This window comes from Oncorhynchus masou, chromosome 30, assembly GCF_036934945.1.
Source record: "Oncorhynchus masou masou isolate Uvic2021 chromosome 30, UVic_Omas_1.1, whole genome shotgun sequence".
Taxonomy (NCBI): Eukaryota; Metazoa; Chordata; class Actinopteri; order Salmoniformes; family Salmonidae; genus Oncorhynchus; species Oncorhynchus masou.
In genome coordinates, this window is record NC_088241.1 from 33,794,503 (window position 1) to 33,808,257 (window position 13,755).

Sequence of the window (13,755 nt, forward strand, 5' to 3'; positions counted from 1 at the left end):
ATCACACCTGCGGGACAGGTACAGAAAGGCAACAACTGCCCGAGTTACACGAGGAACGCACAATCCTTCCTTCAGTGCTTAGACTGTCTGCAATAGGCTGAGAGAGGCTGAACTGAGGGCTTGTAGGCCTGTTTTAAGGCAAGTTTTCACCAGACATCACCGGCAACTACGTTGCCTATGGGCACAAACCCACCGTCACTGGACCAGACTGGACTGGCAAAAAGTGCTCTTCACTGATGAGTCATGGTTTTGTCTCAATAGGGGTCATGGTTTTGTCTCAATAGGGGTGATGGTAAGATTCGCTTTTATCGTCGAAGGAATGAACGTTACACCGAGGCCTGTACTCTGGAGCGGGATCGATTTGGAGGTGGAGGGTCCGTCATGGTCTGGGGCGGTGTGTCACAGCATCATCGGACTGAGCTTGTTGTCATTGCAGGCAATCTCAACGCTGTGTGTTAGAAAGACATCCTCCTCCCACATTTGGTACCCTTCCTGCAGGCTCACCCTGACATGACCCTCCAGCATGACAATGTCACCAGCCGTTCTGTGAGTGATTTGTCAGTGTTCTGCCATGGCAAGCGAAGAGCCCGGATCTCAATCCCATTGAGCACGTCTGGGACATGTTGGATTGGAGGGTGAGGGTGAGGGCCATTCCCCCCCAGAAATGTCTAGGAACTTGCAGGTTCCTTGGTGGAAGAGTGAGCTAACATATCACAGCAAGAACTGGCAAATCTGGTGCAGTCCATGAGAAGATGCACTGCAGTACTTAATGCATCTGGTGGCCACACCAGATAATGACAAACTTTTTTTGATTTTGACCCCCCCCTCTTTGTTTAGGGACGCATTATTCAATTTGTTAGTCACATGTCTGTGGAACTTGTTCAGTATGTCTGTTGTTGAATCTTATGTTCATACAGATATTTACACGTTAAGTTTGCTGAAAAGTAACGCAGTTGACAGTGAGGACGTTTCTTTTTTTGTTTTGTTATGCCCTGTCATAAATTCTGGTTTTTCACTTATTTGTTTTATTTACAATTTTAAAAAGGACTGGAATTGATAACTTGCAGTTTGAATAATAATTCAACTTCTATAGAGCTTTTCAAAGAATTTCAAAGCACAGTTGCCAACTCTCACTCATTGGCTGGGAGACGCATTTGGATCCTCTTCTCACTCCCTCACACCTCTATCTTGCACATTGAAAACTACTGCTTTTATTTTTGTAATTAGTCCATTTGTGTACTCGTACTCGGCGTGTTAACTTTTCAACTATGCTCCAAATCGTTTTGAAATTGCAGCATCTGCGCCTGAAATTTAACATCATGAGCGGTCTTATCTTGCCACAGCACTGTGAGCTGCGGCACATTAAAGCATATGATTGTTCCCTTGCATCCAATCCCTTTGGTATAGTTATGTATCTTTTAAAGAGAGCAAAACGTTCTCCACTGAGTTTATAAAACTGTAAAAAGAGCAGCACTGTAGTGCTGTTTTATGTACAATGTTGTCAACAAAATTAGGTTGCATATTTTATCTCTTTACTTTATTTAGTCTGATCTGTGGAACAATAATCAGTCTTAATGGGATAAATTATAGGGTAATTACTGTGCTTGTCAGCAAGAACACTACAGTTATTACCCACACTTATTCCACTTTTCCCAATTTTGCCAGTGTAATCACATATTTGAAATCTGATATGCCTGCTTGTCTTAAATTAATTATATGAGATGGTAGGGGAACTCAACTCAAACACATCCCATTTTGTCTATGTAGAGTAAGATGGCAAGGATCTTCAACTAGTAGGCGTAAACCCACTTAATATTGGTATTCATTAGATTTGTCTTGAAGGTTGGGTGATTTTCAGAAATTAGCCCTGTTTTAAAGAGTTCACCCAAATGACAAAATACAAAATTGTTTCTGTCCTTACCTTGAAAGCAGTCTATGGACAAGGAGACTGCAATATAGGATTTGGTTATCCACTGCCATCAACCATTAATATATAAATGGCCTGTGCGGCAACTTGTTGTAGTGGCCACACTCCACGGCAGGTGTTGCATACAACTTTCCACTTGAGAATAGGGATCAATACCTACTTCCAATGTTTCTACCGTTTGCCCATCTAATAACTTTCTGAATAAAGTGTCAAACCACCCAAAACAAATTATCATGGATTAAATGTAATCAAACAAAATTCTGACTAACAAAGTTGTCGAATTTTGAGTGTTCATTTAATGTTCAAAGCATCCTCAATCCACATGATCTGGGGTTTTATTTAAAGATGTTCCACCCTGGTCATGGGCCTAAGCCATGTCAAAATACGTAGAAATTAGTCCCCCAAGGTTGTGCCAGAGGGCAATTCAATTCGCATAGCAAATCTCACTCCAAGTTTTTATCAAAAGTTGGCTGCCCTGAAAGCACAAAAAAATACATGTAATAAAGAAAAACAACATTGCAACTTCTTTATGGACAGAAAGTTCATGGCTTGAGTGATCATCTGAGGGAGGTGGTCAAGCAGGGAGAGAGAGGCCGGAGGCAGGCAGGTAGCTCATCAAGGTGACTCACTTGTTTGTCTTTTCCATAATCGGCGCTAGGCCACTGGACTCTGTAGTAGGTAGCTAGCTCGCTATTTAACTACTCCTTCACTACTACCAAAATGAAGCAGCCACAAAGTTGTTTTAACAGGAAAGCAGTTACGTGGCGCCAGAAAGCACACCACGTTTTAAATAATAATTCAAGAGCAGCCTCCCTACGATCCTCATCACTGCACACCTCTGCCATCTTGCTTTCGGCTTCTCTCCATCCTCAACCGCTGGACATTGGCTGGAATTCGAATCAAAACAGCTAGCCAGCTAATGTTAGCTAGCCAAACAAACAAATGACTAGCCAGCTTCAGTCTTAATGCTGTGGTTGATTCTGATATGAATGAGCTATATTAAATATTCATTCTTAAAACCAAAATGAATTGATGACAAAAATATTTACACAATGTACAGGAGCTCTCTGCTTAGGCTGCAGGGCACCATGGAAACTGTAGACCTATGTACAAAATGATTTGTCTTTCCCTAAAATCATGGTGGTCAGTACTTTTTTTTTATATTTGTTGTCCCACAGACAATCGATCTGAAATCAGTCATGGGATTTTGTTTTGCTTTAACCCATGTAGGGTGGAAATGGGAACGGTAAGAAACTGGTTTGAAGTTTGTAGCCAAAGTTAGGTCTTGGAACCAGAGAAAGAAGTGGCATTCCAGCTCAATGTGGCATTCCAGTTTTAAACAAGTAGGGTGTGGGCTCATGCCTGGCAGCACACATCATGTTGGGCCAGATAGGCGTGGCCTATGAGCTTGATGACAACTCGGGCAAAGCCTGTCTGACAGACCACAGGCCAAGACTTTCTCTGATTTGCATCTGACTCCGAGGGAAAGACAACGGAGAACAGAGCGGACAAGATGGATAACGGTGTAAAAGAAACACCACAAAAATGATCCGTGTAAAGTTTATACTGTAAACAAAGCAAATTGGTTTTAGATTTTCCTTTATAACAAATTTACTTTAGGGGGCGGCAGGTAGCCTAGTGGTTAGAGCGTTGGGCCAGTAACCGAAGGGTTGCTGAATCGAATCCCCGAGCTGACAAGGTAAAAATCTGTCGTTCTACCCCTGAGCAAGGCAGTTAACCCACTGTTCCCTTGGCGCCAAAGACGTAGATGTCAATTAAGACAGCCCCCTGCACCTCTGATTCAGAGGGGTTGGGTTAAATGCGGAAGACGCATTTCAGTTGAATGCATTCAGTTGTACAACTGACTAGGTATCTATCCCCCCCCTTAGATGGCATTTAAAGATTTAGATTGAATGAGGAAGTCTGGCGAAAAAGGGAGGAAAACCACTGATTTATTGACTCAAAATGACCTCTCTCTTTGTGTACAGTATGACAGGTGACTGACTAACCGTCTACAACTAGAAAAACATCTGATAGTGATCAGCATGACTACACTGCTACAGTTTCTTTGACAATACAATGTTTGTTAACCAGAACGTGATGAGCACGACAGGTGGTTTATATGTTGATTTGCAATATTGTTACATACTGTATCTACAGTACATTGCAATTTGAATGAATGAATTCGGTCACACGTCTGGCTTGTGTTAACTTCTAAGGGACCACAGTGAATCGAAAACCACTCGCCTTAAAGGGGAAATATGCAGTTGCTACCTACATTTATGGATTTAGAAATTTAATGATATTAATGATAACTTTTAAATGGCTCATGAGCTTAGTTGTCGTACCTCATCAGAACCCAAAATATAAGCTTGTTTTATTACAATGTTTGTAGACAAATAAATGTAATACAACCTTTTTAAAACAGGGTTAAAACTGTAATTTTGATATTGTGGTTGTTCTCCAGCCCCTTCCTTCAGCTTTTTACTGAAAAATGGGCGGGGAGGATGCTTTATTATTGTTATAGCTGCTGATTACCGCTTTATTGATCTAGTCAATTCTAACGAGGCATGGTTTTGGCAAGGTTGCCCAACTTTGTGTGTGTGTGTGTGTGTGTGTGTGCTTAACACCAAGTTAAATTACTCTGTTTAGTTGCCCAGCTGTGTGTGATGTACCGAACACCTCTGTTTGTTTGTTAAACTTTGGACAGATCTGCTTCATGGTGTTCTGGACCCCTCACATCTCGGAAATGATCCTGGTGAATGTGATTGGGGTGGATTTGGCCTTCGCTGACCTCTGTGTTCTTCCACTGAGGATCTTCTCCTTCTTCCCTCTGCCAGGTAAGAAGAACCACTCTTCTCATTTCACCATTAAAACACTCCCTATGCCTCCTGCGCAGTTGGCTGGAGGGTAGCGTTGTGGGTTTGATTCCCGACGGGCCACATATATTAAATACAATATATATTAACAAAGTTGTTTTAACAGGAAATATCTGCTGGAAATGTTTGACCATGATGATTAGTCCCAAAATGCAGTGTTTTGTTCCTATCTTGTCTGTGTGAACAGCTATGAGCCATGGTTTAGCTGAGAGAGCAGTATGTCTGGGAAGTAATGTTTCCACTGACTTTCCCTGTGTGCGTGTGTGTGTAGTGATAGTCCGGTCCCACCTGACCGGTTGGTTCATGACCCTGAAGATGACCTTTGTGCTGGCCCCCAGTTCTGTGCTCCGCATCATGGTCCTCATCACCAGCCTGGTCATGTTGCCTTCTATTGGGTAGGTGGACAATTCAGTGGACAATTCAGTGGACACAGACCAGTCTGAGTCCCAAATGGCACCCTATTACTTTTGACTAATATGACAAATGATGTTCTATTCTAATACTGGATCACTAAAGATGGTTCATTTTGAATTCAGTAAACTTTGCTCAGTGTGATTTTGATTGGACTTCAATCTGACAGCGTTGATGAGCTGCTCCCTGTTTCATGATGAGCAAATATTCATAGAAATGTATTCCGAGGTGAGTTTAAATCAGGACAATGTAAAGGTTCCCCATTCACTGCATCACCTAACATCCAATACAGTCTGTGCAAATTTATTGAGGTGCACATTAATGGGTTCTCTGCAGCTTTTATTGAGCTGATATACACATTAAATCTTTCTACCGTTTCCTTGTGCATGTTTTGGAATTAAGCATAAGGTTATCGAAACATGAATTTATGAGCTATGCCACCAGAATTTGACCCATCTGCAATAGTAGCTGCCATTATTTTACTCTACCTTATCCGTAAATGTAAGTGAATATGTTACTGCCGTTTCTTGCAAAGCCATTTTTATATCTGAAACGTATGCACTAGAAAACGGTCACTTCAAGATAGTTGTTTCTCTGTGGGCAGACTGCATCTGCACTTATCCCGAAAAAATATTAGTGAGTTACAAATAAAAGGTATTGTTTATATACAGTGCCTTGCGAAAGTATCGGCCCCCTTGAACTTTGCGACCTTTTGCCACATTTCAGGCTTCAAACATAAAGATATAAAACTGTATTTTTTTGTGAAGAATCAACAAGTGGGACACAATCATGAAGTGGAACGACATTTATTGGACATTTCAAACTTTTTGAACAAATCAAAAACTGAAAAATTGTGCGTGCAAAATTATTCAGCCCCTTTACTTTCAGTGCAGCAAACTCTCTCCAGAAGTTCAGTGAGGATCTCTGAATGATCCAACGTTGACCTAAATGACTAATGATAAATACAATCCACCTGTGTGTAAGTCTCCGTATAAATGCACCTGCACTGTGATAGTCTCAGAGGTCCGTTAAAAGCACAGAGAGCATCATGAAGAACAAGGAACACACCAGGCAGGTCCGAGATACTGTTGTGAAGACGTTTAAAGCCGGATTTGGATACAGAAAGATTTCCCAAGCTTTAAACATCCCAAGGAGCACTGTGCAAGCGATAATATTGAAATGGAAGGAGTATCAGACCACTGCAAATCTACCAAGACCTGGCCGTCCCTCTAAACTTTCAGCTCATACAAGGAGAAGACTGATCAGAGATGCAGCCAAGAGGCCCATGATCACTCTGGATGAACTGCAGAGATCTACAGCTGAGGTGGGAGACTCTGTCCATAGGACAACAATCAGTCGTATATTGCACAAATCTGGCCTTTATGGGAGAGTGGCAAGAAGAAAGCCATTTCTTAAAGATATCCATAAAAAGTGTTTAAAGTTTGCCACAAGCCACCTGGGAGACTCACCAAACATGTGGAAGAAGGTGCTCTGGTCAGAGGAAACCAAAATTGAACTTTTTGGCAACAATGCAAAACGTTATGTTTGGCGTAAAAGCAACACAGCTCATCACCCTGACCACACATCCCTACTGTCAAACATGGTGGTGGCAGCATCATGGTTTGGGCCTGCTTTTCTTCAGCAGGGACAGGGAAGATGGTTAAAATTGATGGGAAGATGGATGGAGCCAAATACAGGACCATTCTGGAAGAAAACCTGATGGAGTCTGCAAAAGACCTGAGACTGAGATTTGTCTTCCAACAAGACAATGATCCAAAACATAAAGCAAAATCTACAATGGAATGGTTCAAAAATAAACATATCCAGGTGTTAGAATGGCCAAGTCAAAGTCCAGACCTGAATCCAATCGAGAATCTGTGGAAAGAACTGAAAACTGCTGTTCACAAATGCTCTCCATCCAACCTCACTGAGCTCGAGCTGTTTTGCAAGGAGGAATGGGAAAAAATTTCAGTCTCTCGATGTGCAAAACTGATAGACATACCCCAAGCGACTTACAGCTGTAATCGCAGCAAAAGGTGGCGCTACAAAGTATTAACTTAAGGGGGCTGAATAGTTTTGCACGCCCAATTTTTCAGTTTTTGATTTGTTAACTTCTTGAAACTCCCCATCCCGGATCCGGGTTTGTGACTAAAGCCTCAGGCTCATTAGCATAACGCAATGTTAACGATTTCTGAAAATCGCAAATAAAATGAAAATAATGCGTCTGCTCTCAAGCTTAGCCTTTTCTTAACAACACTGTCATCTCAGATTTTCAAAATATGCTTTTGAACCAAAGAAATTGACTAATTTGTGTAAGAGTATGCAAAGCTAGCATAGCATTTTGAGTAGCATTTAGCACGCAACATTTTCACAAAACCCAGATAACCAAATAAATAAAATCATTTACCTTTGAAGAGCTTCTGATGTTTTCAATGAGGAGACTCTGTTACATACCAAATGCGCAGTTTTTCCTGAAAGCGTCTGTGTGTAGGAGAAATCGTTCCGTTTTCTACATTGCGTCTGGCTACCGAAACGAACCGAAAATTCAGTCACCTACAACGTAAAGCTTTTTCCGGATTAACTACATAATATCGACCGAAACATGGCAAACGTTGTTTGGAATCAATCCTCAAGGTGTTTTTTCACATCTCTTCATTGATATGCAGTTCGTGGAAGCTTGCTTTCCTCTCTGTATCCCATGGAAAAATACTGGCAGGTGACTTTTTGCGCACCAATTTCGGCGCAGGACACCGGGCGGACACCTGGTAAATGTGGTCTCTTATGGTCAATCTTCCAATGATCTGCCTACAAATACGTCACAATGCTGCAGACACCTTGGGGAAACGACAGAAAGGGCAGGCTCATTCCTCTCGCATTCACAGCCATATAAGGAGACAATGGAAAACAGAGCCTCAAAAATCCTGCTCATTTCCTGGATGCCATCTCATCTTGGTTTTGCCTGAAGCTCACGTTCTAGGGCACGCACAGAAAATATATTGGTAGTTCTGGACACGTCAGAGTGTTTTCTTTCGAATGCTATCAATTATATGCATAGTCGAGCATCTTTTTGTGACAAAATATCTTGTTTAAAACGGGAACGTTTTTCATCCAAAAATGAAATGGCTCCCCCAGAGCATCAACAGGTTAAAAAAGTTTGAAACATCCAATAAATGTCGTTCCACTTCATGATTGTGTCCCACTTGTTGTTGATTCTTCACAAAAAATACGGTTGTATATCTTTGTTTGAAGCCTGAAATGTGGCAAAAGGTCGCAAAGTTCAAGGGGGCCGAATATTTTCGCAAGGCACTGTAAATCACCACAAAGACTGGCCATATAGAGATTACATTTCTTCCTTCGCTTAGCAACGCCTTTCATCTGGACTGACAAGTGGAAGCAAGTCGACCAGACCTGCTGCTATGGCTAAGACTCACAGGAGTGGAAAATCCTTTTTATCTTTACCTAACCAACAATAACCATCTGTGCCAGATGTCAGGATATTTCACAACAAGACATCTCAGATGACTCATGTTCTTCCGGAACCCGCTCGCACATTTTCCCGCTCGCCACACACTATAATAGACCTACAACTAAATGATTGCTTTGTTTTTGAGGGTTAAGTGTCTTATTTTAGTCTGTGGATCCTCAAAATGTATTCCAAAATGATAAGCCTGTACCACATAGGCCTACTGTAAATCCTGTATTTTGATCTCTACTGGTCAGTGTTTCCAGTGTTAATGAATTTGGGTTTGTGTTTCAGTGTCCACGGGGCAACTCTGGGGGTTGGGTCCTTGTTGGCTGGTTTCATAGGGGAGTCTATCATGGTGGCCCTAGCTGCCTGCTATGTCTATCAAAAACAGGTGAAGTCCCATCCTTAAAGGCAAAAGGAGAGTAAGAAACTGTATAGTCACAGTGAAGTACAAAATCACTCTTAAGTTGCCCTTCATTCCTTTCATGTCTCTTTCCTTTCTTCCGATCTCTCCTTTTGCACAGAAAAACTATGAGATGGCTAACAAGCTGGTGGAGGGAGAGGAGTCTGTTCCTCCGAGTGAGGTGTGTTCCAGAACTCAGAAGGACGCCATCGAGGAGCTCCAGGAGGAACATGAGTAGAGGCACTCGGAGGGAAGGGGACAGGAGAAAATGGAGCTAAAAGCTATAGAGAAAGGGAATTCCAGTGGGTATTTCCTAATACCGGACCTGAGAGAACAACTGAGGGGATCACAGAGTCCTTAACCTTTTACACTCATACTCATATACTGGTTGAAAAGTGTAGGTCTGGGCACTAATAAGAGCCAGAATTGGAATGTTGTGGCTGTACAGTAACATGCTATATATGATGTCACAGCGCTGTATGGGTTTTGACTGACAGCCATTCTGAACTTGAGCACCCTGTGCGACAAGAAGTTGCCCCCATCCCTCCTGATAATTGGGCAACTCTTGCAATTTTTGTCCGAATGCTTTAAATGAAAATGACTATTTTGAAAGATGAGATGAGGATTATAATAAATGTCGCTTTGATGTCAAACCAGCAACCCGAACAACTTGTCCAAATTTGCACTTCACATTTCCAAATAATAAAATATATGTAATATAGTGTCAACGTTCATGATCACTGTTTGACGTGCATTTACAATATGACATGGTGCCACTCTCTGGGTTGTGCTGAACAGAATGAGCCTATGTTTGTTTATTGTGAAGAAAATGTGCTGCTGTACATGAACCTGAATGCACTCATGACTCCTTTCTATGCGCACCAAAATTACCATCTGTTTCTCTGAATTGCCTTGTAAAAGCCTAACACTGTAACAGCGTGTTTTATAACTTCACTAGTCATTGGCAATGGGACAAGCTTTCAAATCATGCCCACCTCACCCAGATTGTGATTTATGGATTGTTTTTGGATTGCGTAAACAGTAATTGTGTGATGGTGGGGATGCAGGGTTGTTCCAAACAAAACAATTGCAGGTGTGCTTGCTCTAGTTCCTCAACGGCACATCTAGGAGAACTTAAAAAGTACCTTATTGTTGGAGACTTCTTTGGCTGCGTTAAGTCATCCCAATTCTGAGATCAGCTGCGAAAAAGGAAAATAACTGATGCGATTGGTCAAAAGACCAATCAGTGGAAACATTTTCAGAATTGAGCTGCCTGTGTAAACGCAGCCTTAGTCATGAATGGGCATTGAAATGGCTGTGCCCACTTTGGAAAGGAGTGGCCACCTGAACCTATATTATACCTGTCGCCAAAATGCCCTTCGTCATGATCTTGACTTGATGTCTTGATCTTGACCATTTACACTTTTAAGATCTGGTCACAATCGGATCACTGTATTTTAATCCTATTCATGTCTAAAAATGTGGGCAAGATCAGGACAAAATACAATGTTAGCACCAGGTATAAACTGGAATATGGACTCAAGTTGGTACTCACTCAAACCCTTGTAATTGTTTTGTCTTATGGTCTACCTAACCCACATTTTCCAGGAATAGTCTTGTTACTCAATATGTTCAAGTTGTTTTTTTCATGATCAACAAATGCTGCAAAAGTACAGTAAATGTGAAATGCACAAAATCAAATGTACTATTTGGATTCAGTTGTGTGCTCTCACCTTTTGGACTCATTGTATTTATTTTATTTCACCTTTATTCAACCAGGTAGGCTAGTTGAGAACAAGTTCTCATTTGCAACTGCGACCTGGCCAAGATAAAGCAAAGCAGTTTGACACACAACACAGAGTTCCACATGGAATAAACAAAACATAGTCAATAATACAGTAGAACAAAATAAAAAAGTGTATATATACAGTGAGTGCCAATGAGGTAAGATAAGGGAGTTAAGGCAATAAATAGGCCATGGTGGTGTAGTAATTACAATATAGCAATTAAACACTGGAATGGTAGATGTGCATAAGATGAATGTGCACGTAGAGATACTAGGGTGCAAAGGAGCAAGATAAATAAATACAGTATGGGGATGAGGTAGGTAGATGGGTTATGTGCAGTGAGCTGCTCTGACAGCTGGTGCTTAAAGCTAGTGAGGGAGATATGAGTCTCCAGCTTCAGCGATTTTTGCAGTTCGTTCCAGTCATTGGCTGCAGAGAACTGGAAGGAAAGGCTACAAAGGAGGTGTTGGCTTTGGGGGTGTCCATTGAAATATACCTGCTGGAGTGCGTGCTGCTATGGTGACCAGTGAGCTGAGATAAGGCTGGGCTTTACCGAGCAGACTTGTAGATGACCTGGAGCCAGTGGGTTTGGTGATTTTCCCCATTATTTATTTTTCCCATTTACTTACAAACTGTATCCCTTTCAGTTGCTACCATGGTTATGCATATTATTTTCAGATTTCTTCTGTAAGAAATGTTTTAATTAAGCACTAATCCATATAGGACAATTCCCATGAATGTAAAGGGTTAATTGGCTCCTTGAGCATAGACAGTCATCCAATAAAAGTGGAGATCTGCCATGATGAGGAACGCACACTGTACAGACAAGCCATGCACTAAAGTGTTCATACATTTAAATAACTTCCATCATGTTACTGCTAATGGAGCATGGGAAACAACTGACACAGAAGAACCTGTCCTCAGCAATGAAAGGGAAACAATGTGTTACTTGATCATAATGCCGGGACATTTTTAAGGACCTGTTGAGTTGGGCAAGTGTATTTTATACTGGCGACGGGTATTGCAACGTGTGTATTGACTAACAGTGAGGGTTCGGGAATGCCTCAGAAGCTTGTATGTGTGACCCTGGGCCCGATTCAATCAGATCCGCTTCAGCCGAAATCCACAAAGCTGATGTTTCGACGTGTCGAGGTGGTACGGCTGTCAAATCAACGAGCGCACATTATCCTGAAGCGGACGTAGCAGACGGAGTCGCATAGAGCGAAATCCCATGCAGAACACTAGGATGTGAGAGGTTGGCTAATCCACACATCGATTCGGCTGATAGAAATCCTCATTACGTTGAATATTTTTTTAATTTGAGGGTAATTATTTCTATATAGGCAACACCAGGGGTATTCCAATACGAACCCTACGACAGCGTTTCCCAAACTCGCTCCTCGGGACCTTAACGGGTGCACGTTGTATAGTGTTTCGGGCAACAAACACATTTGGGAAACTGCCTTACGAGTTCTGGAACCATCTGGTTTTCTTTTCTACCTGATAATTAATTACACCCATTTGAAATCAGTCCCTAATTAGAGAGGAACAATGAAATAATGCAGGGGAACTGGTTTCGAGGTCAAGAGTTGAGTTTGAGGGGCCTACAATTCCTCGTTTTGAACTTCTAACTTGAGTGGAAAGGGTGTGGGTTCGTGACCACACGAGCAGCCGCTCACCAATTTGACAGCTCTATTGCAGTTACACCTCTGACGTCGTCAAAACACCGGCTATGCGAGAGTCTGGTATCACTGGTTAACACTTGATCTGATTGAATACCAGCTTTACATTTTCACAGAGTACATTTCTGATACGATAACATGAAAACTGTCTGGTTTTAGAATTTGAACTTTCAGCTCTATCAAATGTCACATTTGGAGATCTAGTTAATGAAGCCTATTGAACTTATTGGAGAAAAAAATATATTTGCCCAAGCTTATTATTAGAACAGAATGCATCAGTGATTCCTATTTCCTGCAACTTTCTGAAGAGGTGAAGGCAATGCCCCTGTCTGTGTGTGTGCAGTGCGTGTACACTACATGACCAAAAGTATGTGGACAACTGCTTGTTGAAAATCTCATTCCAAAATCATGGGCATTAATATGGAGTTGGTCTCCCCTTTGCTGCTATAACAGCCTTCCCTCTTCTGGGAAGGATTTCCACTAGATGTTGGAACATTGCTGTGGGGACTTCCATTCAACCACGAGCATTAGCGAGGTCAGGCACTGATGTTGGCCGATTAGGCCTGGCTCGCAGTCAGCGTTCCAATTCAATCACAAAGGTGTTACATGGGGGTCAGGTCATGGATCTGTGCAGGCCAGTCAAGATCTTCCACACCGATCTTAACAAACCAGTTCTATATGGACTGGGACATTGTCATGCTGAAACAGGAAAGGGCCTTCCCAAACTGTTAGCACAATGTTGCAAGCACAGAATCGTCTAGAATGTCATTGTATGCTATAGAGTTAAGATTTCCCTTCACTGTATCAAAGGGGCCTACCCCGAACCATTATTCCTCCCCCACCAAACTTTACAGTTGGCACTATGCATTGGGGCAGGTAGCGTTCTCCTGGCATTCCTCAAACCCAGATCCATCGATTGGACTGGCAGATGGTGAAGCGTGATTCATCACTCCAGAGAACATGTTTCCACTGCTCCAGAGTCCAATGGGGGCGAGCTTTACACCACTCCAGTTAACGCTTGGCATTGCACATGGTGATCTTAGGCTTGTGTGCAGCTGCTTGGCCATGGAAACCAATTTCATGATGCTCCCGACTAACAGTTATGCTGACGTTTCTTCCAGAGGCAGTTTGGAACCCGGTAGTGAGTGTTGCAACCAAGGACAGACAATCGACACATTTCAGCACTCGGCAGTCCCGTTC

The 13,755-nt window shown here is 42.1% G+C and overlaps 1 protein-coding gene across 2 annotated transcripts in view; it reads left to right on the forward strand.

The window, feature by feature from the left end:
* The window catches only part of LOC135522559 (progressive ankylosis protein homolog), a 47,269-nt gene extending 36,488 nt beyond the window's left edge, over positions 1-10,781 (forward strand). For both annotated transcript variants that reach the window (XM_064948936.1, XM_064948935.1), the window contains exons 9-12: positions 4,638-4,767; positions 5,078-5,201; positions 8,975-9,074; positions 9,208-10,781. In XM_064948936.1, the coding sequence (XP_064805008.1) occupies positions 4,638-4,767; positions 5,078-5,201; positions 8,975-9,074; positions 9,208-9,324 (471 nt within the window). In that variant the 3' untranslated portion in view covers positions 9,325-10,781. The remainder of the gene's footprint in view (positions 1-4,637; positions 4,768-5,077; positions 5,202-8,974; positions 9,075-9,207) is intronic.
* The last annotated feature ends 2,974 nt before the right edge of the window (positions 10,782-13,755 follow it).